Source organism: Phyllobates terribilis, unplaced genomic scaffold (genome assembly GCF_046119375.1).
Source record: "Phyllobates terribilis strain yellow unplaced genomic scaffold, ASM4611937v1 Scaffold_1__5_contigs__length_1240528914, whole genome shotgun sequence".
In the NCBI taxonomy this organism is placed as follows: Eukaryota; Metazoa; Chordata; class Amphibia; order Anura; family Dendrobatidae; genus Phyllobates; species Phyllobates terribilis.
Genome location: NW_027362761.1, coordinates 767,501,575 through 767,520,085, shown reverse-complemented (window position 1 = coordinate 767,520,085; position 18,511 = coordinate 767,501,575). Strand labels below are relative to the sequence as shown.

General features: G+C 39.8%; 1 protein-coding gene across 8 annotated transcripts in view; it reads right to left on the bottom strand.

Moving 5' to 3' along the window:
• The window catches only part of NRG1 (neuregulin 1), a 1,026,251-nt gene that overhangs the window by 52,903 nt on the left and 954,837 nt on the right, over positions 1 to 18,511 (bottom strand). For 3 of the 8 annotated variants that reach the window (XM_073636961.1, XM_073636964.1, XM_073636963.1), the window contains exon 1: positions 16,721 to 18,286. The exons of the other annotated variants lie outside the window; for them this stretch is intronic. In XM_073636961.1, coding sequence (XP_073493062.1) covers positions 16,721 to 17,312 — 592 coding nt within the window. In that variant the 5' untranslated portion in view covers positions 17,313 to 18,286. Of the gene's footprint in view, positions 1 to 16,720; positions 18,287 to 18,511 lie in introns of those variants that run through there. 8 annotated transcript variants of the gene reach the window in all.

The window sequence follows — 18,511 nt, the reverse complement described above, 5'->3', positions numbered from 1 at the left end:
GTTGTTACAGACAACAAAAACAGTTTTGCCTTTGGGGTATATGCACACACAGGCCCTGAATCATCAAACTTCTTACTCTGCAAAACTGGCATAAACAGCTTTGGAAAATCACAAATTTTTGCAACTTTTGGGTTTTTTTCGCCATTTTTGCCCAGCTCTGAGAAAGTTGGAACAAGGGTGAGATGTGCCAGAGCAACACATGCTTATCAAATTCAGAAAGAGCGATGGCATACCTTACAACACAAATCTTACTCCAGTCTCTGGACTGGATATGCCTCTTGATGAATCAAGAGCCAGTGTGAAAAACGCCAGTCTTAATCAATCGGGGCCAACTTCTTTTTCAGATGGATTCTGCCTGATAAAGCGCCGCAAAAACGCTGTGAAAAGTGAACATAATGCACAGCAATATAAAATTGACATTTCCGTGCACATGTTCGGTTATTTCAAAAGGGTTTAGCATTTTTCTAAAAGTTAGCAGTGGAAAGTCATGCTTATAAAATAAGTACCTCCAAAATCCATCCTCTGCTCCCAGTGTCAGACTGGGGTGCCAAAGGCCCACGAGTAACCAACTCCAGGGCCCCACTTTTCAACTATATGCAAATGTTACTTTATCCTAAATCACAAATTTATATAACAATCAACTGAGTAGATTGTTTTATGAATAAGGTTCTGTCTTTGTCTGTACATAGTGATTCAAGTATGTTCTGCCAAGTACTGCTCATATAAGAGGGTGGTGGCCACTATTGCACAGGGGCGTACCGGGGGATTCTCCTTTTCTCCTGTGGGCCAGTCCAAGCCTGTAGACTGCTCCTGTGCTCCTGCAGCGGTGGTCTCTGCCGGACCAAATAGCACAACCTTTAATGACCTGACTGATGAGGCCACAGTTTGGCTGCAGGGTTAGGTGACTTGTGCAAAAACTGCCTGGGCCGCAGTTATGGTGGTGGATGAGGGTAAACATTTCTATTTTTCCCTTTCTTTTATAAGCATAGTTTCCTACTGCTAAGATTTAAGAAAGAGTGGAAATAGAATTTTGAAGTCAAAGGGAACCTGTCACCATGAAAATGCAATCAAACCTGCAGGTATTATGTCAAAGAGCAGGGGGTGCTGAGTAGATTGATATATCATTTTGTACAAAAAGATTCATTATAACCTGTGTTAAAATCATTTAAAACTCTCCTCTTTCTGGGATTTTCGGACCAGTGGGCGTTTCTATCAGTGACAGATATCTTAGTATGCACACTTATCAGTTCCTGATAAGAATGGTCACTGGACAGTAAATCCCAGAAAGAGCAGAGGTTTAAATGATTAAATGACAGGTTGTACTGAATGTTTAAACTATATACCAATCTACTCAGCTTACCCTGATCTACAACATGATGCTTACAGATCAGACTGCATCTTTATGGTGACACGTTCAATCAGGTGACAGGTGCAGTCAAATTCATATTTTTTCTGATGAAGCCCCTTCAGACTGTTTGTCCAGAGAAGATAATGTGAGGGCTACCATGAGTCCTGTGCGATGTTAGCAGTAAAGCATCCTGGGCTCACTCACAATTTTGCCTATGAACACGGTCATGAGTAAAGAATGGTATCTAAACATCCTCCAAGAGCAACTTTTCTCAACAATTTTGCAGCAATTTGGTGATGAATAATGCTTTTTCCTGCATGATGGAGAATATATCACAAGATAAAAGTGATAACTAAGTGGCACGCTGAACCAAACATTGAAACTTTGGGCTCATAGCCAGGAAACATCCCATTTGAGAACCTGTGGTCAATCCTCAAAAAGTAGGTGAACAAACAAAAACAGAAATTGTGATAAACTACAAGCACTGATGAGACAAGAATGGGTTGTCATCAGTCAGGCTTTGGCCAGCAGCTGATATCCAACATGCCAAGGCAAATTGCAGAAGTCTTAAAAAATAAGGGTCTTTGCATAAACTTATTGTATTTGTCAATAAAAGATTAAAAGTAATGAAATACTTATAATCGTACTTCAGTAACCATAGAAATATATAAGGCCTCATTCAGACTTCTGTGTTGGACATATGTGTTCTATCCATTTTTTCATGGATGCATGTACCCACAATAGTCCGTGGGGCTGTTGTTCACATGTCCTTGTTTTTTCTTGGACTGTGTGTCTGTGCGAAACTCACAAAGACATGTTTGTTGTTTTCCGGTATCACAGATTAAAAGTGTCAATACAAGTCTATGGGTCGTTCCATCCGTGTGCTGTATATATTAAACATGATAGGAGAAGCTTTGTAATTTATTTATTAATCCATATTTGAAAAATGTATCCATATGTGAAAAATACTAATGACACACTGACGAAACAGTGATGACACACAGATCCAAAACAATGATGACACCGGTTCCATTTTATGCGTGCATGAAAAACGCTGATGTGTGAATGAGACCTAAAAGATGTAAAAACACTGAAGCTCCAAATTTTGTGAAACCCAAATTTGTGTCAGTCTCAAAACTTTTGGCCACTAGACTGCCATTTAATACAGCAGATAGAGAGTTAAGGGAACAGGACCAGCTATAATCCTGATTAGGACAGAACACAGAGAACAGTGGTCTTTCAGAAACAGAGTATGATGACCTGCCAAAGGCCATAATAAACTAAATACACTTCACTAAACATCTCCCATAATTAAATAAATGTGAAAAGAAGGCTCTGCTAAAGCATGGCAAATTAAGAGTTCATTGATAACAAATGAAAATGACCACTGTAATATGTAAGGGCAGAATCTCTGCTGGAAAGATTCATCTCTTTGCCCCTACATCTGGTAATTATTTTTTAGAATTGTACCGCTATCAGCTGCCCACATTCTCAGAAGCTCTTTTTTTTGGTTAGCACATCAGGTATTCGAGCTGTGTCTGTTGTTAAGTGGTAAGTCAGCACAGACATTATAAATCTCTGGATATTAAAGAAACTTGACAGCATCTTATTGACCTCCTGTATTACAACCAAGGAGAAATGTAAGAAACATTGGTTTGTGTTTTGCTCCTTTATTTACCAGCTATATTTAGGTTTGTCGTATGTTATCAAGGACATCACCCAGATATATGGACACTAAGCAATGAATGCTTTACTTACAGCGTCCGCTAATCTAATTGAATGTTTAGATGAATGAAGTGATATATTATGGTGAAGGTTACAAGTAATACGACAATAACGCGCTATACGACGGCACTGTGGATGAAGGACAATTTTGGACACTGAGAGGGGCTTTGGTGAATTCATTTGGCTTACAATAATCAGCAGAACTATCCTGTATCTTTTGCTTTATGAGGAAAACTTGATCCTTCCCAAGAGCCTGTGAGCTTGTTTGACATGAACCACTGGCTGGAACGGCTATATGAACATTATATTGGTCTGTGGGGAAATAAGTTACGTCAGTTGCCTAACAACAGCATATTTCCTCCTTGATAGATCTGTTTAGCTGCTAGTAACAGAATAGAATAGAATTTATTCACCTTCCTTTTTCTTACATGCCATGGTTAAGCCTTAAGGATACATTTTTAGGTAGTTAAAGAGGTTGTGCCCTTTATCTTGCTTTTAATAAATTTGTTTGGAACATAATTTTGTATCAATTACCGATACAAGCATTACAGCTTCTCCTCTTTAGTTTGTAACTGCTTCCTTCCACACAAAATAAATACCACTATCTTCTTTCTATATTTACTCACTTATTTAGCTCCATTAATTCCACAGCGCTTTACAGACATCACTGTCCCCCATTTGGGCTCACAATCTACATTCCCTATCAGTATGTCTTTGGAGTGTGGGAGGAAATTGGAGAACCTGGAAGAAACCCACACAAACACAGAGAGAACATACAGACTCCTTGTAGATGTTGTCCTTATTAGAATTTGAACCCAGGACCCCAACGCTGCAAGGCCATCGTGCTTCCAGTTTTAGATGTTTATAATGGATTTATCTATATTACTGTATGTGTGGGGTTCGATATTGCTATATGTATGGGGAGGGACCCTCTGCAAGCACCTATGTTCCAGGAGTGCCGTCTTCCCAAATCTACAACCTAAGGATGCAGCCTGTACATATTCAGTTCTGCTTTCAATTTAGAAGTGTATGGAAATGTAACCAGTCCAGGCAATGCTCTGCAAGCTTAACATCCTAGAATGCAGACATTGTAGCACAATATCAGAGTAATTGTGCAGCTGCAGTGCACGAAGCTTGCATAGAATTAACTAGTCTGTACACGTGTATGAATCTCAAAGCTAACGTCAGGGCTAGCTATATATGGAAAGTTTTATTAATGCAGTGATTTTAGCATTATTGAGAAAAATCTAGGACACCCCTTTAAGTAATTTCTAAACCATAAAAATACTGTAAATGAGTTTTTCAGATTAAAGGGAATCTGTCAGTAGGGTCAACCTTCCAAAGCCATCTATATGGGCATGCAGGTCGTAGAAAGTTAAGTGAAATGATACCTTGATATCTGCGATCCGATGTCTTATTCCAGAGAAATCAACATTTTTCTTAATATGGAAATTAGCTGTTAAGATCTATGGGCAGGACATAGATCTCCCTGAGAATCTGCCTTTATTGCTTATTAAATAAAGGATATGTTACCAATGTGAGCCATGTAATGACTGACAGCCTGCTCCCCTGATCTATATGTCTCACATTGGTAATGCTCTCTTTCATTTAAAATAAGCTCTGGCAGTAGATTTTCATGGAGATCTGTGTTCTGCCCATAGATCTTAACAGCACATTTCCATATTAAGAAAAACATGGCTTTATCTGGAATAAGACATAGAATGACCAATATCAAGGTATCATTTTACTCAATTTTCGATCACCTGCATGTCCATATAGATTGCTTTGGATGGTTGATCCTACTGGCAGATTCCCTTTAAGAAAAAAAGTCTGCAGTCTCTCTATGTGATAGCAGACTGTGAAATTGTGACAGTGTGCAATGCATACACTGTCATGATTCTCCTATATTCCTTGTGCAGTCACATATGTGATTTGCATATTTGAGGTCATGTGCCAACTAGTCTCAATACAATTGAATTGAGAGAAGCCGGAAGAGACAAACTGAATACATGCATACATGATCACCCACCCACATGGGGAAAACAGGGAAATCATGACAATCACGATTTGACAGTCTGCAGTTACATAGAGTGACTGCAGACTATTCTTCTTTCACTTGGAAAAACCCTTTAATTTGCTGCTATACAGAAAATAAATTGCTTAATCTCCTCAGAACATGGAGTCTTAAAATGTCTCATTGGTTATGATTGCGGTAATCTGACATGACATCTCCTGACTCGCTCTGATATTCTGTTATCCCTGAGGCAAAGGCACAAAGGTATCTAATAAAACAAAACATGATATCTAATCATACATGAAGGTGCCACAATCTTTGAATATATGTAAAAAATGGATTTGCATAGGGTTTTGTAACATGGTGTATGATCTGTTTTTGTTTCACTGATCGCAGGCAGAAAAAGAGTATGAACATTGATCAGGAACCTTGGAGATAGCGGATAAAAGACTTAAAGGGGTTGTCCCCTTTCAGAAAATCCCCAGGTAACTTTATTAAAGAGAAGAAAAACTCTTTACTCACCCTCCCCAGGTCCGCTGCTGAGTCAGTGAGCTCAGTAGCTCTGAGCAGGGCGTTTTGTCTACACAGACTGCGCCACTAAGTTCAGTGATTGGCTGACATGACTGCAGCCAGTATCAGATACAGGGAGCAGTGGAGAATCAGTGGTGGACCCGGGGAGGGTTAGTAAAGCACAGTTTGTTCTTTATTAGTAACCGGCGCCATAGGAGCGAGATTTTCTGGAAGGGGACAACGCCTTTAACAAAACATTTTCTCCAAAGCATTTAAAAGCCTATCTGGTGAATGCTTTACATATATAAAAATATATATTTTTTTTTTTCATTGCATAAGGTGCAAAATGTATTTTTATTTTTTTGTGCCTTAAGGAGGACCTATAAGTTTCTAGAAAAATGCAAGAACACAGGTGGCAGTGCGTGAACTTATAAGACTTTTCTCAAAAATACTGTATATCATTAGAAAATCAAATGATTTCCCTTAGTATTACAGGTTTTACTTTCATTTTACCTCAGACAGGCAAAATCTAGCGCGGTTTTCTTTGCTGGGAGATACCGACTGTGACGGGGGAGATAATGCTATGTCGGAATAGTAAATGCAGCCTCCCAGTCAGACATGCAGGTGGACCTATCAGTTTGCCGGTTTTGACAATTTGCAGACGTGCCGGTCCATGTTGCCTGAGACCCAATGAGAGGTGATTTTTTTTTTTAAGATCAGTTCACTTGGTGTTAATGCTATGTGGCGGCCATTGCTGTGGTGTTAGTGTGAGGTGATGTAACCCAGAGCTTTGGGTTTTTTCGCCTGGCAACATGGATGCTTTTAGGCACCTGTGTCGCTCCCCTTGCTAGCGTAGCGTCGCAGCAGCGGTCACTGTGCACCACTACACAATAGAGTAGGGTCACACTAAAAGGCCAGTGGCAGTGGCCTGATACATCCTAATCAAAATGTTAACTATCAACTTCATGTTCAGTTCTGAAAATTAGCTTTGAAATTGTAGATTGATGACTGGGTATGTGCCCACGTTAAGTATTTGGTGTAGAAATTTTTGCACCATTTTTGCATCCCTTGGCAGGAAAAACGATGCCTATAATAAGCACGTTTTAACGCTTTTTCACATGCATTTTTGGTGCAGATTTTTTCCCTATCCCTTAGTAAAATCTGTGAAATCTGCAGCAAAAAACACTGAAAGAAATTACTTTCTGCAGAGTTTAAAGTTAAAAATAAGCAACATGTGCATGAGACTTCAGGATTCTCACTGGCTTTGCTAACATCAAGAAACCCTTCAGGTTTTGTAACAAATCTGCGCAGAAAAAATGTGACAAAAATGCAACAAATCTGCAACGTGTGCACAGGCCCTATGGTTGGATGTGCAATCCATACAGTTAGGGTGAATTGTTTTATCAATGCATTTCAAAGGGCAGTGAAATAGTGAAATGCATATAAGGCAAATATTTCCTGCCTGAACTTTACTTCATACAGAATATTCCTATTAATCAAACACATACTAAAAAGAATGAATATTATGCAGCTAAGATAACAGAGGAGGACACAGCTGCTTTTAAAGGATTTATCTGCCAAAAGTAGGACATAGCTGCTTATAAGAGTTAATTTGAGTATGTCACGACATACTGTACACAGATAGACAGGATAGCAAGAATACATGGATAAAAAGCTGTGACTTATATTTTGGTCTTCTTTCCCTTAGAGATAAGCAAATCGATATACAGGACCCTGTTCTAGCGGCCATGCCAGTGTTATGTGGCCAGCGGATGGGAGTTCTGCGAACCTCCTATCACCAGCTGGAAGCCCCGGGACCTCTTTTTATTTGTGTGCCTAGTGCAATTTAACCATTGTGGTGTGATGTAGCTCCAGTCCTTCTAATCAGAAAAAGTGCTGCGGATGCTGGCAGGTAGTAAGTAGTCTGCAGGGCTCCCATCTAATGGCTACGGAACCATGTGGTCGCTGAATCAGGATCCTACAAATTGGTTTGTTTATCTCTATTCATGAGGCTTCCCAATGTGTAAAAGTCATCTATCAATTTATAAGGATTGTCTCATGAAGACATCCCTTGTCTAAATGACCGTCTGATGGTATATGACTATCATAGGTGGGGTCTCTCTCTCTGTACCCCATTTATATGGAAGCTTATAGGGTTACTCTGGATGAGAAGCTACCATTCATGAATGGCATGGAATGCCTAGCTGGACCGAGCTTCCCATGGCATAATCAGCTGTTTGCAATGAGCTAGACCCAGGGTGATCAGCTAATCACCCCAACATCCTCATTTTGAGAGTTGTTATCTCTAATGAGACAGCCACGTCAATGTGAAAAAATATTTGCAGCAGCCTATGAAATAAAATACCACCCAGGAAAGGTAAGAGGCAATGGAAACAGTAGAAAGCTTTGGAAATAATAAGCAGATTAGCCCTCAGCTACAATAATTGATCATTGAGAAACATCAATCATAGGAACAAGAATGTTCATGTTAATGTGCTCTGGAAATGAGTGACTTTACTTCCAGCTTGCCTTAACAGGGAACATACTAGAAAAGCAAGGCTGAAATAAGATACGCTGCCAAATGTAACAGCTTCCATGGGTAAAGGATTTTTCAAGCACACTTAAATATTGCCAAAATGGCTAGAGCTATAATGCCAATATGGTGAGCACAATGCTGACTGGATAAGAGCTGTACATTCAGAAAAAAAGATACAATTCAATTAGCGGGGCATTAAAGCAAAAAGATTATTGATAACAGGAAATCCCCCAAAGGACCTTTGCATCTTAACAAAGTATTTCCTCTAGTATAACACTCATTGACGTTTGACTAATGAATATATCTAGAAGGGCTTCATTGTCCGCATACAGGCCGGTAGCCATTTTCTCAGCTGGATTACTATTTATGATTACCCTACCTTTTAACTATCATGCCTTTCGATTCCCTTGGAATAAAAATTTACTATATTTCAATAGGCAATAGCTCATATCAGTACATAGCTTTTCAGATCACTATTCAATTGCAATAGTTGGCTGGCAGCTTATTATGTACAGATAAATAATAATCTTTATTGCTATATCGCGCTAACATATTCTGCAGTGCTTTACATACATTATCATCACTGTCCCCATCAGGGCTCACAATCTACATTCCCTACCAGTATGTCTTTGGAGTGTGGGAGGAAACCGGATAACCTGGAGGAAATCCACGCAAACATGGGGAGAACATACAAACTCCTTGCAGATGTTGTCCTTTGTGGGATTTGAACCCAGGACCTCAGAGCTGCAAGACAGCAGTGCTACCCACTGAGCCACCGTAAACGCTATAAACTCTAAGCACGGATGCCAATATGTACTGTATGTGAACATGTCATCAAAATTAATATATAATGTGTAAGTGCAATTCACTTACTGTATAAGTACTGATCACCATAGGGGTATAATCCTACAGCTCTCACATCTACTGTACAAGTGACAATTCTTGTTGTTGCAGCCTTCTGATGAAACCCTAAACCTTTACCAGAACTCTGGTTTGGAAAGCTAGAACGTTCTGGATCTTAAATTCTTCTTTATTCTGAAGAACGGCATCAATTGTCTACCCAGACCAACATACAGTTCCCAATTATAATGTATTTCCTCCTATTGAAATGAATAGGAGGTGAACTGCAGTACCAGGGAGAGGCCACTACACTATGATTTTCTGGCACACTGTCTATATCTGGCTGTTGTAGAGCTGAAAATAGCAGACTGGTGGGGGAGCTAGGTGTTCGAACCCATTGATCTAATATTGATGACATATGCAATGGATAGAGCATCAATATCTTAAGCCAGGAAAACTGTTTTAAGTCACCAGTGTAGCTACACTTTGAGCACTAATATCACAATAGATAATGGCCAGGATTGAGCAAAATACACATAAAGGTTACAACATCCAGGATTTACCAAGATAGTTTTATCTGAGAGTTTTATTCTTTGAATTATACATTACGTATTATAGCTAGCAGAACACAAAATAAACCAAAATTCTAATCTTATTTTTACAACACAATAAAAGGTTATAAAACTAAATTAAAGCCTTTCACCAATCCCAGAGGCAACCATCTAATAATACTCAGCCACAATTCTTTGGGGATAGAAGCAGTGCATTATGAAAATCACAAGAACATTAAGTAATGAAAGGTCCGTCTGCAATAATAATAATAATAATAGTAGCAGCAATAATAATAACTAGCAGGAATATAAGAAAATGAAAGCAAATAATACTAAAAAATGTTTTTTTTAAATATGCCAACATCTAGTTTGTGTTGGTCTACAAATATTGTAGTGACAGTCGGTTATGGAGCAAAAATAGCCCCCTGATAGATTAACCTCAAATTTCTATAATAGGACAGCACTTGGGGAGTCCCACAGAATATCTTTAGCTGTCCATGTGGCAAGCTCTGAAGATCATGGTGATTTTCTTGAACCATTGTGAAGCCAGTGAGTAAACTTACATGTGTGTACATATCAGTGTGTGCATTATTGAAATGTACAGTATAGGTATTTGTTAGTTCAGCATTATTTGATTTTCCATTAGAGTAGTTCTTATTATTATGATTGTTATTATTATCTACGATATAAGATAGTTGTAATAGTGATAATAAATAATATTATTTCCATTATTCATGGAAATCATTTTCATAAATAAAAGCACTTTTTTTATTCATCCCTTATGTTCCACGGATACTGGCCATTTGGATTTAACATCTATTGTTTCTCCATTATTTTTTTGGCTACATATAACTGAGCTTGGCATGGAAATAGTAATATTCAGCTACAATTTGTTAAAAACAGTTTGCAGGAAATATTAAATAATTTATTTTCTGGGCTAGAATTATTTTCGAATTATGTTAGCCTAAAAAAAAACACTTAAGCATAATACTAAAATTAGTAAATCTGGTGATTAGAAATGGTATGCCTCATTATACTACAATATGGAAACATGCTTTTAAATAGTTTAAAAATTATGTTGAAAGTTCTAATCAATGTAAATTTTGGATTCTTTTGAGTTCTGATGCCCCAATAATTTTGGATTTGATGATAACCCAAGTTTATATTCTCCAACAAGCACTTCATCCAGTATTTGTTAAGCTAGAGACAAAGACAATCTATATGTAAATCAAGGTGTGACAATCCATACTATACAATAGGTTGGAATGCCAAAGGTGAAATAAGTGTGGCTAGTAAATGATGCTGTGGCATATCTGAACAAACCCTGCTTAGAATGTCAGCCATGGGCCAATGAAACCACTCAACGTGCCGGCCCAACTAAATCAATGAAGCATTAAGAGAACTACTGGACACATTCACCTATACTGGACACAAGTAAAGCAGTAGATAGGTAGACTATGACATGTTATCAAAGACTATAGTCATAAAGAAAAAAGTCATATAAACATACAATAAACCCAATTTTCTAGATTCCCATATATTTGCGCATGGCTTACAAATGACAAAGCCTAGCGACACAATTTAAAAACATAAAAAAATCCCAGATGACTTGCACTCTTATGACATACACATCGCCACTTATCGCCTAGCACATTAATTGACCTGGAGTTAACTCTTTGAATACCATATCAGATATCGTGTTGTCTTCAGAACAGACAACCAGCTGTCTGCAAGGAAACAGCTACTAAATCATAAGGGAGCAAAACTAATTAAAGCCTAAAACGTGTAACAGAAGGGGGGCAGAGATGAAAAATGCTTTTGTTGACAATGAACACTTAGCAAACCAGTGGCAGAGGGCATCCAGAGACTACACAGGTCTCGCTTTCATTACGATATATAATGTATGTCCTATTAGTTGCTACAAGAAATTGCACACTAAATAAGGCATACACACATGACTACAGGTTGACAAATCAAAAGAAAGAAAATATATGGAACACATAGTTGCATAACATCTCATGTAATGCCAAGGGGTTGTGGCTCACAGGATTCTCCTGAGGAGTGTTTTTAGGCTACTCTGTATTATTAGCCTGTGAAAAATGCCCCCTTGGTAAGAACCATAAAAATTAAAATCAAATAAAAAAATAAACTACTTAGGGAAGCACCAGGAATACAATAAAAGCAAAAAAGGACCATTTTTTTTACCTGGTGACATGTTATTTTTATGCAAAATTTGCAGGGAAATGAGGCGCCCACAGCTTCATAGTACAGAGTAACAAGGAATCAGTTTGACTCAGTGTGTTCCTACAATTAAAGGGGTATTCCCATCTCCAATATCCTATCCCAATATGTAGTGGGTGTAATAATAATAATATTAGCAAATATCACCAATTAGAAATGTAGCATAGATTTTCTGATTCATTATGTCTCTTTCCTCATGTGCAGACATTGCAGGACCTTAAGGATCCATGGTTATGACCACTAACAGCCAGCTAACTAACTGTCACTACCTGTCAGTGGTCGTAACCATGGATACCTAAGGTCCTGCAATTGCCTGCACATGACAAAAGAGACATTGCGAATCAGAAAAACTATATTATTATTATTATTTATTATTATAGCTCCATTTATTCCATGGCGCTTTACATGTGATAGGAATATACATAGCAAAAACATTTACATATTCTTAACAAAACGAGTCAGCGACTGGTACAGGAGGAGAGAGGACCCTGCCCGTGAGAGCTCACAGTCTACAAGGGATGGGTGAGGATACAATACGTGGGGGTAGGGGAGGTCATGCAGTAATGTGGAGGGGCGGTGGTTACTGCAGGTTGTAGGCTTGTCGGAAGAGGTAGGTCTTCAGGTTTCTTTGGAAGGCTTCCATGGTAGACGAGAGTCTGATATGTTGGGGTAGAGAGTTCCAGAGTAGGGGGGATGCGCGGGAGAAATCTTGTATGCGATTGTGGGAAGAGGAGATAAGAGGGGAGTAGAGAAGGAGATCTTGTGAGGATGAGAGGTTGCGTGCAGGTAAGTACCGGGAGACTAGATCACAGATGTATGGAGGAGACAGGTTGTGGATGGCTTTGTATGCCATGGTTAGGGTTTTGAACTTGAGACTATGGGCAATGGGGAGCCAGTGAAGGGATTGACAGAGGGGAGAGGCTGGGGAATAGCAGGGGGACAGGTGGATTATTCGAGCCGCAGAGTTTAGGATAGATTGGAGGGGCGCAAGAGTGTTGGAAGGGAGGACACAGAGCAGGAGGTTACAGCAGTCAAGGCGGGAGATGATGAGAGCATGCACTAGTGTTTTTTCAGAGTCTTTGCTGAGGAATGCACGGATCCGGGAGATATTTTTGAGTTGGAGTCGGCAGGAAGTGGAAAGGGCTTGGATATGTGGTTTGAAGGAGAGATCAGAGTCCAGGGTTACCCCAAGGCAGCGAGCTTGTGGGACTGGGGAGAGTGAACAGCCATTGACATTGATGGATAGGTCAGATGGGGGATATGAATGAGAGGGTGGAAAGATGATGAACTCTGTTTTATCCATGTTAAGTTTTAGAAATCTGGCAGAGAAGAAGGATGAGATGGCGGACAGACATTGTGGGATTTTGATTAGTAGGGAGGAGATATCGGGTCCAGAGAGGTAGATCTGTGTGTCATCAGCATAGAGGTGATACTGAAAGCTGTGAGACTCTATGAGCTGTCCCAGGCCAAAGTGGTGATGGAGTAGAGAAGAGGTCCTAGAACTGAACCTTGGGGGACACCGACAGATAGGGGGCGAGATGAGGAGGTTGTGTGTGAGTGGGAGACGCTGAATGTCCTGTCTGTTAGGTATGAGGAGATCCAAGATAGGGCCAAGTCCGTGATGCCAAGAAATGAGAGAATCTGTAGTAAGAGGGAATGGTCGACTGTGTCGACGGCAGATGACAGGTCCAGAAGGAGGAGGATGGAGTAGTGTCGCGTGGATTTGGCAGTTAGTAGGTCATTGGTGACTTTGGTCAGGGCAGTTTCAGTAGAGTGATGCGGTCGGAAGCCAGATTGTAGGCGGTCGAAGAGGGAGCAGGAGGAGAGGTGGGAGGACAGTTCAAGGTGGACATGTTGTTTTAGTAGTTTTGAGGCATAGGGGAGAAGTGATATGGGGCGGTAACTAGTCAGAGAGGATAGGTCAAGGGAGGGCTTTTTGAGGATGGGTGTGATTGAGGCATGTTTGAAACATGAGGGGAAGACACTGGTTGTTAGTGACAGGTTGAAGAGGTGGGTTAGGGTTGGGATGAAGACTGTGGTAAGGTTAAGGATGAGGTGGGATGGGATTGGGTCAAGTTCGCAGGTGGTGAGGTGTGATTTGGAGAGTAAAGAGGAGACTTGACCTTCTGTAATGGTGGAGAAGTGGGGTTTGGAGGAGGAAGGTTGAGTAGATATGAGGAGGGGTTGTGTGGACTTTAGGCAAAAGCTTTGTCTGATGGTGTCAATCTTCTGCTTGAAGAATGAGGCAAAGTCTTCGGCTGAGATGAGAGAAGAGAGAGGAGGCGCTGGGAGACGAAGGAGAGAATTGAAAGTGTTAAATAGCTGTTTAGGGTTGTGGGACAGGGAAGACATGAGAGATGAGAAGTATGTTTGTTTTGCTGCAGTGAGTGTAGACTTGAAAATAGTGAGGGATTGTTTGAATGCGATGAAGTGCTCGATGGAGTGAGACCTTTTCCATCTCCACTCCGCAACCCTGAAGGCCCATCGCAATTCTTTAGTAAGCTTGGTGTGCCAGGGTTGCCTGTTGATTGTGCGAGCTTTGGTATGTGTGAGAGGGGCAATCGAGTCGAGAGCTGTAGCTATTGTGGTGTTATATAAAGCGGCAGCAGCATCTGCATTGTGTAAGGAATTTATGTCTGTAAGAGGGAGGAGGGATTCAGAGAGTGAGTGTAGGTCAAGGTGTTTGAGGTTTCTAATTGGAGGTATTTGCTGATATTATTATATTAATATTATTATTATTACACCCACTACATATTTGGATAGGGTCTTGGAGATGGAAATACCCCTTTAAGTCTATATTCAAAGCTGCCCCTTAAATTGTGCTGTAGTAAGACATGATTTTTTAGGAATTTTTTTACATTTTTTGGAAATCATACCATGTTGTGTACCATTTATGATGACTTATATACAACAATGTACCCCAATCTGTATTATTGGGGCCTGTGTTACTTACTACAGTATTCGATGTGGACACATTGCAGCTTTTTACATGCCTGGTCTACATTATATTACTTATGTAAAAGCCCAGCTGTTCTTAGTAATCAATATTGATTCCGAATCAGATTTCTGAAACTAAAGCCTTTTTTAGTATTCTGCAACAGATCAGATGACCTTTTTTGTATTCAATCTGCATTAAAGAAACAATGCCGTTTTAGTATGAAAGAACATGTGAGCTTTTCCAGAAAGGACGCCAACCTTGACTTAGACAATTAAACAAGATAAAAAGTATAATGTCAATTCATATTTAATATTGAGATATTAACAAAGCAAGACTATTCAAGAGGATGTATCCATCTTTCCATTAAATATAGATTTTTTAATAGATAAAGATCTAAATGAAAGACATCCTGAAACACGTGGCGGACACTCCCTTAAATCCAGAAGACAATGAGTACCAGAACTGAATGGCTGGGATTTGCTGAAAACCCATATGCCTAGCTATGATACTCTATAGCCTTTATTCCTATAGAATCTCTCTAGATTCCTCCATGACTTTTATGTATGATATTTTTATAAAATACGTACAATCGCTGTAATGTAGGTAGCAGGAAGCCCAGAATTCAGCAATGCTTTTCTGCATTCCACTCAGCTTATTAATAATGCACACAAAGACATTAGGCAGACAGGGAAAATGAAAGTATATTGAGACATTAAATTTAATCTGCCCACTCCGATGCGGCACACTAGGGTCAAAAATGTTCTCTCAATCCAAACACATTTATGGAATATGTGTTAGGTCATAAAATGTATACTTCAAGTTACTCGCTATATACCTTGTTTGACTTCAATTTCTATTTTCCTATCTTTCTCCCTCCCCCCAGCCACGACAATAAAGTAAAATCAATTATACATTACCGGGCTATGACCTTGAAGGATATATTTACAAGGAACCTGCTAACAATGTAGAGATTCATTCAACAAGACGGCGCTGCTGTGCGTGTATCTATGCGTGTATTAGTTTTAAAAGTGATGGGCATAATTTATGGTAGGTTTTATTTTCCATCTGTGATATATTAGGTAGTCTACATGAATTTACATTATATGTATCTCTTAATGTGTAGTAGAGCTCAATGTCTCATTGAACTACTTCCTTTGTGGCCTATCACAACTCAAGTTAGGATAGGGTGATTAGACAGATAATGCTATCCATTCAGATGGTAATGGTAATGTTGCCATTTCAGAATACTACTGCAATTTTATAAAAATCAAATATCCTGCATCATACATAGTAACAGTTGCATGTTTTATAATTTTTGTGTCTATATGAAGAAGGATACCTGACAAGTTAAACGTCAAACAGGTTCATTTTGCACATGATAAAGTACTTGCATAAATGACAATCCAAAGCAAACATACTACATTATTCCAAGGGAAGGGCACAGTATTAGGAAGGATGACATAATATAACTAAAATGAAGCTTACACCCAAGCAAAAGTTTATGCATCCCCAATAAAGGACATATGCTTCCATGTATGATCAGAACAACCCAACCAGGCTCCATGGGCCTTCATCCCACGTGCTTAGCACATTAAAGAGCATCATTTTACTGCAATATTAATCAACAGCTACACTCAAAGACTGGAACAAAATGAATGATCCCCAGGAGATTTTAAAGACCAAGACAGCAGCAGGTCTCTTAAAGGAAGCCATGAAAGCCATGTGTAGAATATACACTGCTCTCTGACTAGATCTTTTCAGGTTACAACACACACCTTTGTTGAGTCTTATATACACTTTTGTGTTGACGCCTAGTTAGTTTTGAGGTCTGTTGTGACGATAGATGAACTGATAACATTTTATTGGCAAACACAACCCTTATGCCAAGTAGATCTAAGAACAGTACTCTGAATCTGAAAACCATTTGTAAGTCCAACACAAAACAATAATCATTTTATTCGGAGAGTACCTATTCGCAATAACTATTCTTAGATATGGATATTGGTAGCATACTTACCTTTTCTCGATGTGATCGCTGTACTTGATTCCGTAGTTCCTAAATTATTGACAGTAGAAAGCTGATAGAGTTTTTCCACTGAAGTCACTAAATTACTGTCAGTGGACAGTGGCTTAAAAGTAGACTCTGTAGGCGAAAGTGAAGTCCCAGTTTCCACCGTAACTTTAGTTTCAGTAGTAGGAATAACAAAAGGCAGAGTATATATAGAGGATGGCACCAATGTACTCGGTGCAGCGTCAGCATAGATAATAGGATCTTGGTTTATTCTATCAGGATCCAAATGAGTCGGAGAATCATATTCAAATATTTTGTCTACAAACACCCACTTAAGGCCAGCAATGCAAAGGCAGAGGCTTATCAGGCATGCCAGTATGGGAAGGATACAGATCTTTTCTGAGTTAAGACAGATTCTCAGTCTGTCTGCCTCCAGGCACACGCAGCAGGTAATAGCGAGGCCTGCTATCCCCTGGGTAGTTCCATCCTCAGCTTGAGTCTCTGGCACGCTTTCTTCATCTTGAAGTTCAGTAGAGGGGGGGTCTGAGCTCTGCTCAGAGCACTGATTCTGAAAACCCTCTGCAGTATCCCCAGGCATCTTAAAGGCATAAATCTCAATCAGCTTGTCTTAGTAAAGCAGGAACTTGTACATGGTCCATTACCAGAACAACGAGTGCATACAGGAAAAAAAACTATGCTGCATGTTACATTGCAAACCAATACACAGTCTAAGCAGAAGACCATTGAAAGAAAAGAAATTTCTTAATCAAAGGGAGGTGGACATTGAAACGTGGCATGCTTGTCTTCACTGCCAGGGCAGCAAAATGTATCTGCATACTTAGTACTCCCTTATAGATAGTTGCCAGTGAGTTAGTTAGGTTAGCCAGTATCCGGGGGTGAAGAAGAGCTGTGGTCTCACCTGGAGCATGTGGTGAAGGTATCTGCTTGGTAGAATATAGATGTCATGAAGTAGCAAGAGCAAGAAAGGCAGTAGGAGCGGTAGGAGCAGCAGCGGTAGATGAGACAGCAGTGACAGCAGCAATATCATCCTGTTGTGTTAAAGCTACCAGGGAAAGAGGCTGAATCATTACAGAGCAGCAGGTGCCTGCTCTGTGAGCCTCCCTGCAAACACTACTATTACAGGCTGTGATGTGATAGGAAGGCTAGGGCGAGCTGTGAGGTTACTCCCTTCTCTTCTCTTCGCCTGGCTTAGTCCTCTTCAGCATCCTGGCTTCTTTCGCCTTTAGATCAGGAGGCTTTTTCCTTATCCACTCTACTTGTCACGTACCTTATCACTTAGATTCTCCTTTCCCTTCTGACTGTTCTCCCCCACCCACTGCAGGGCTGGTCTGAATAAAATCAGTGCATCAAGCATCACAGTACTAACAGTGACTTCCTACTTTATCCAATTAGAAGGAATGAAGGCCATCAAATCAAAGAGGAGACAGCAGCCAGCATTTATGGTCTTTCTCTTCAGATTTTTCACCCTTCTCCTATGGTTAGGATAGGGAAAGGCGCAGCAATTGATTAGAGCAATCTTTCCAGGCTACAATGGGGAGGAGATGGAAATGGGTAGCTATAGAGGCAGGACCCAGAGCCTAGCAGGTCTGATATTCGAGTCCTCCCAAGAGAGACACTTTTTTTCTAACTGCTGTTTCTTCCATCCTGCTGTTCTTGTAAGTTTATCCATCAGTGAAACAGCGTTGTTTGCGATTGAAATAGTACAAGCCTTAATCCGAGATTATCTTTCTACAGGACATAATGGTAGATGCACACGTTATTGTTTCAGAACATAGC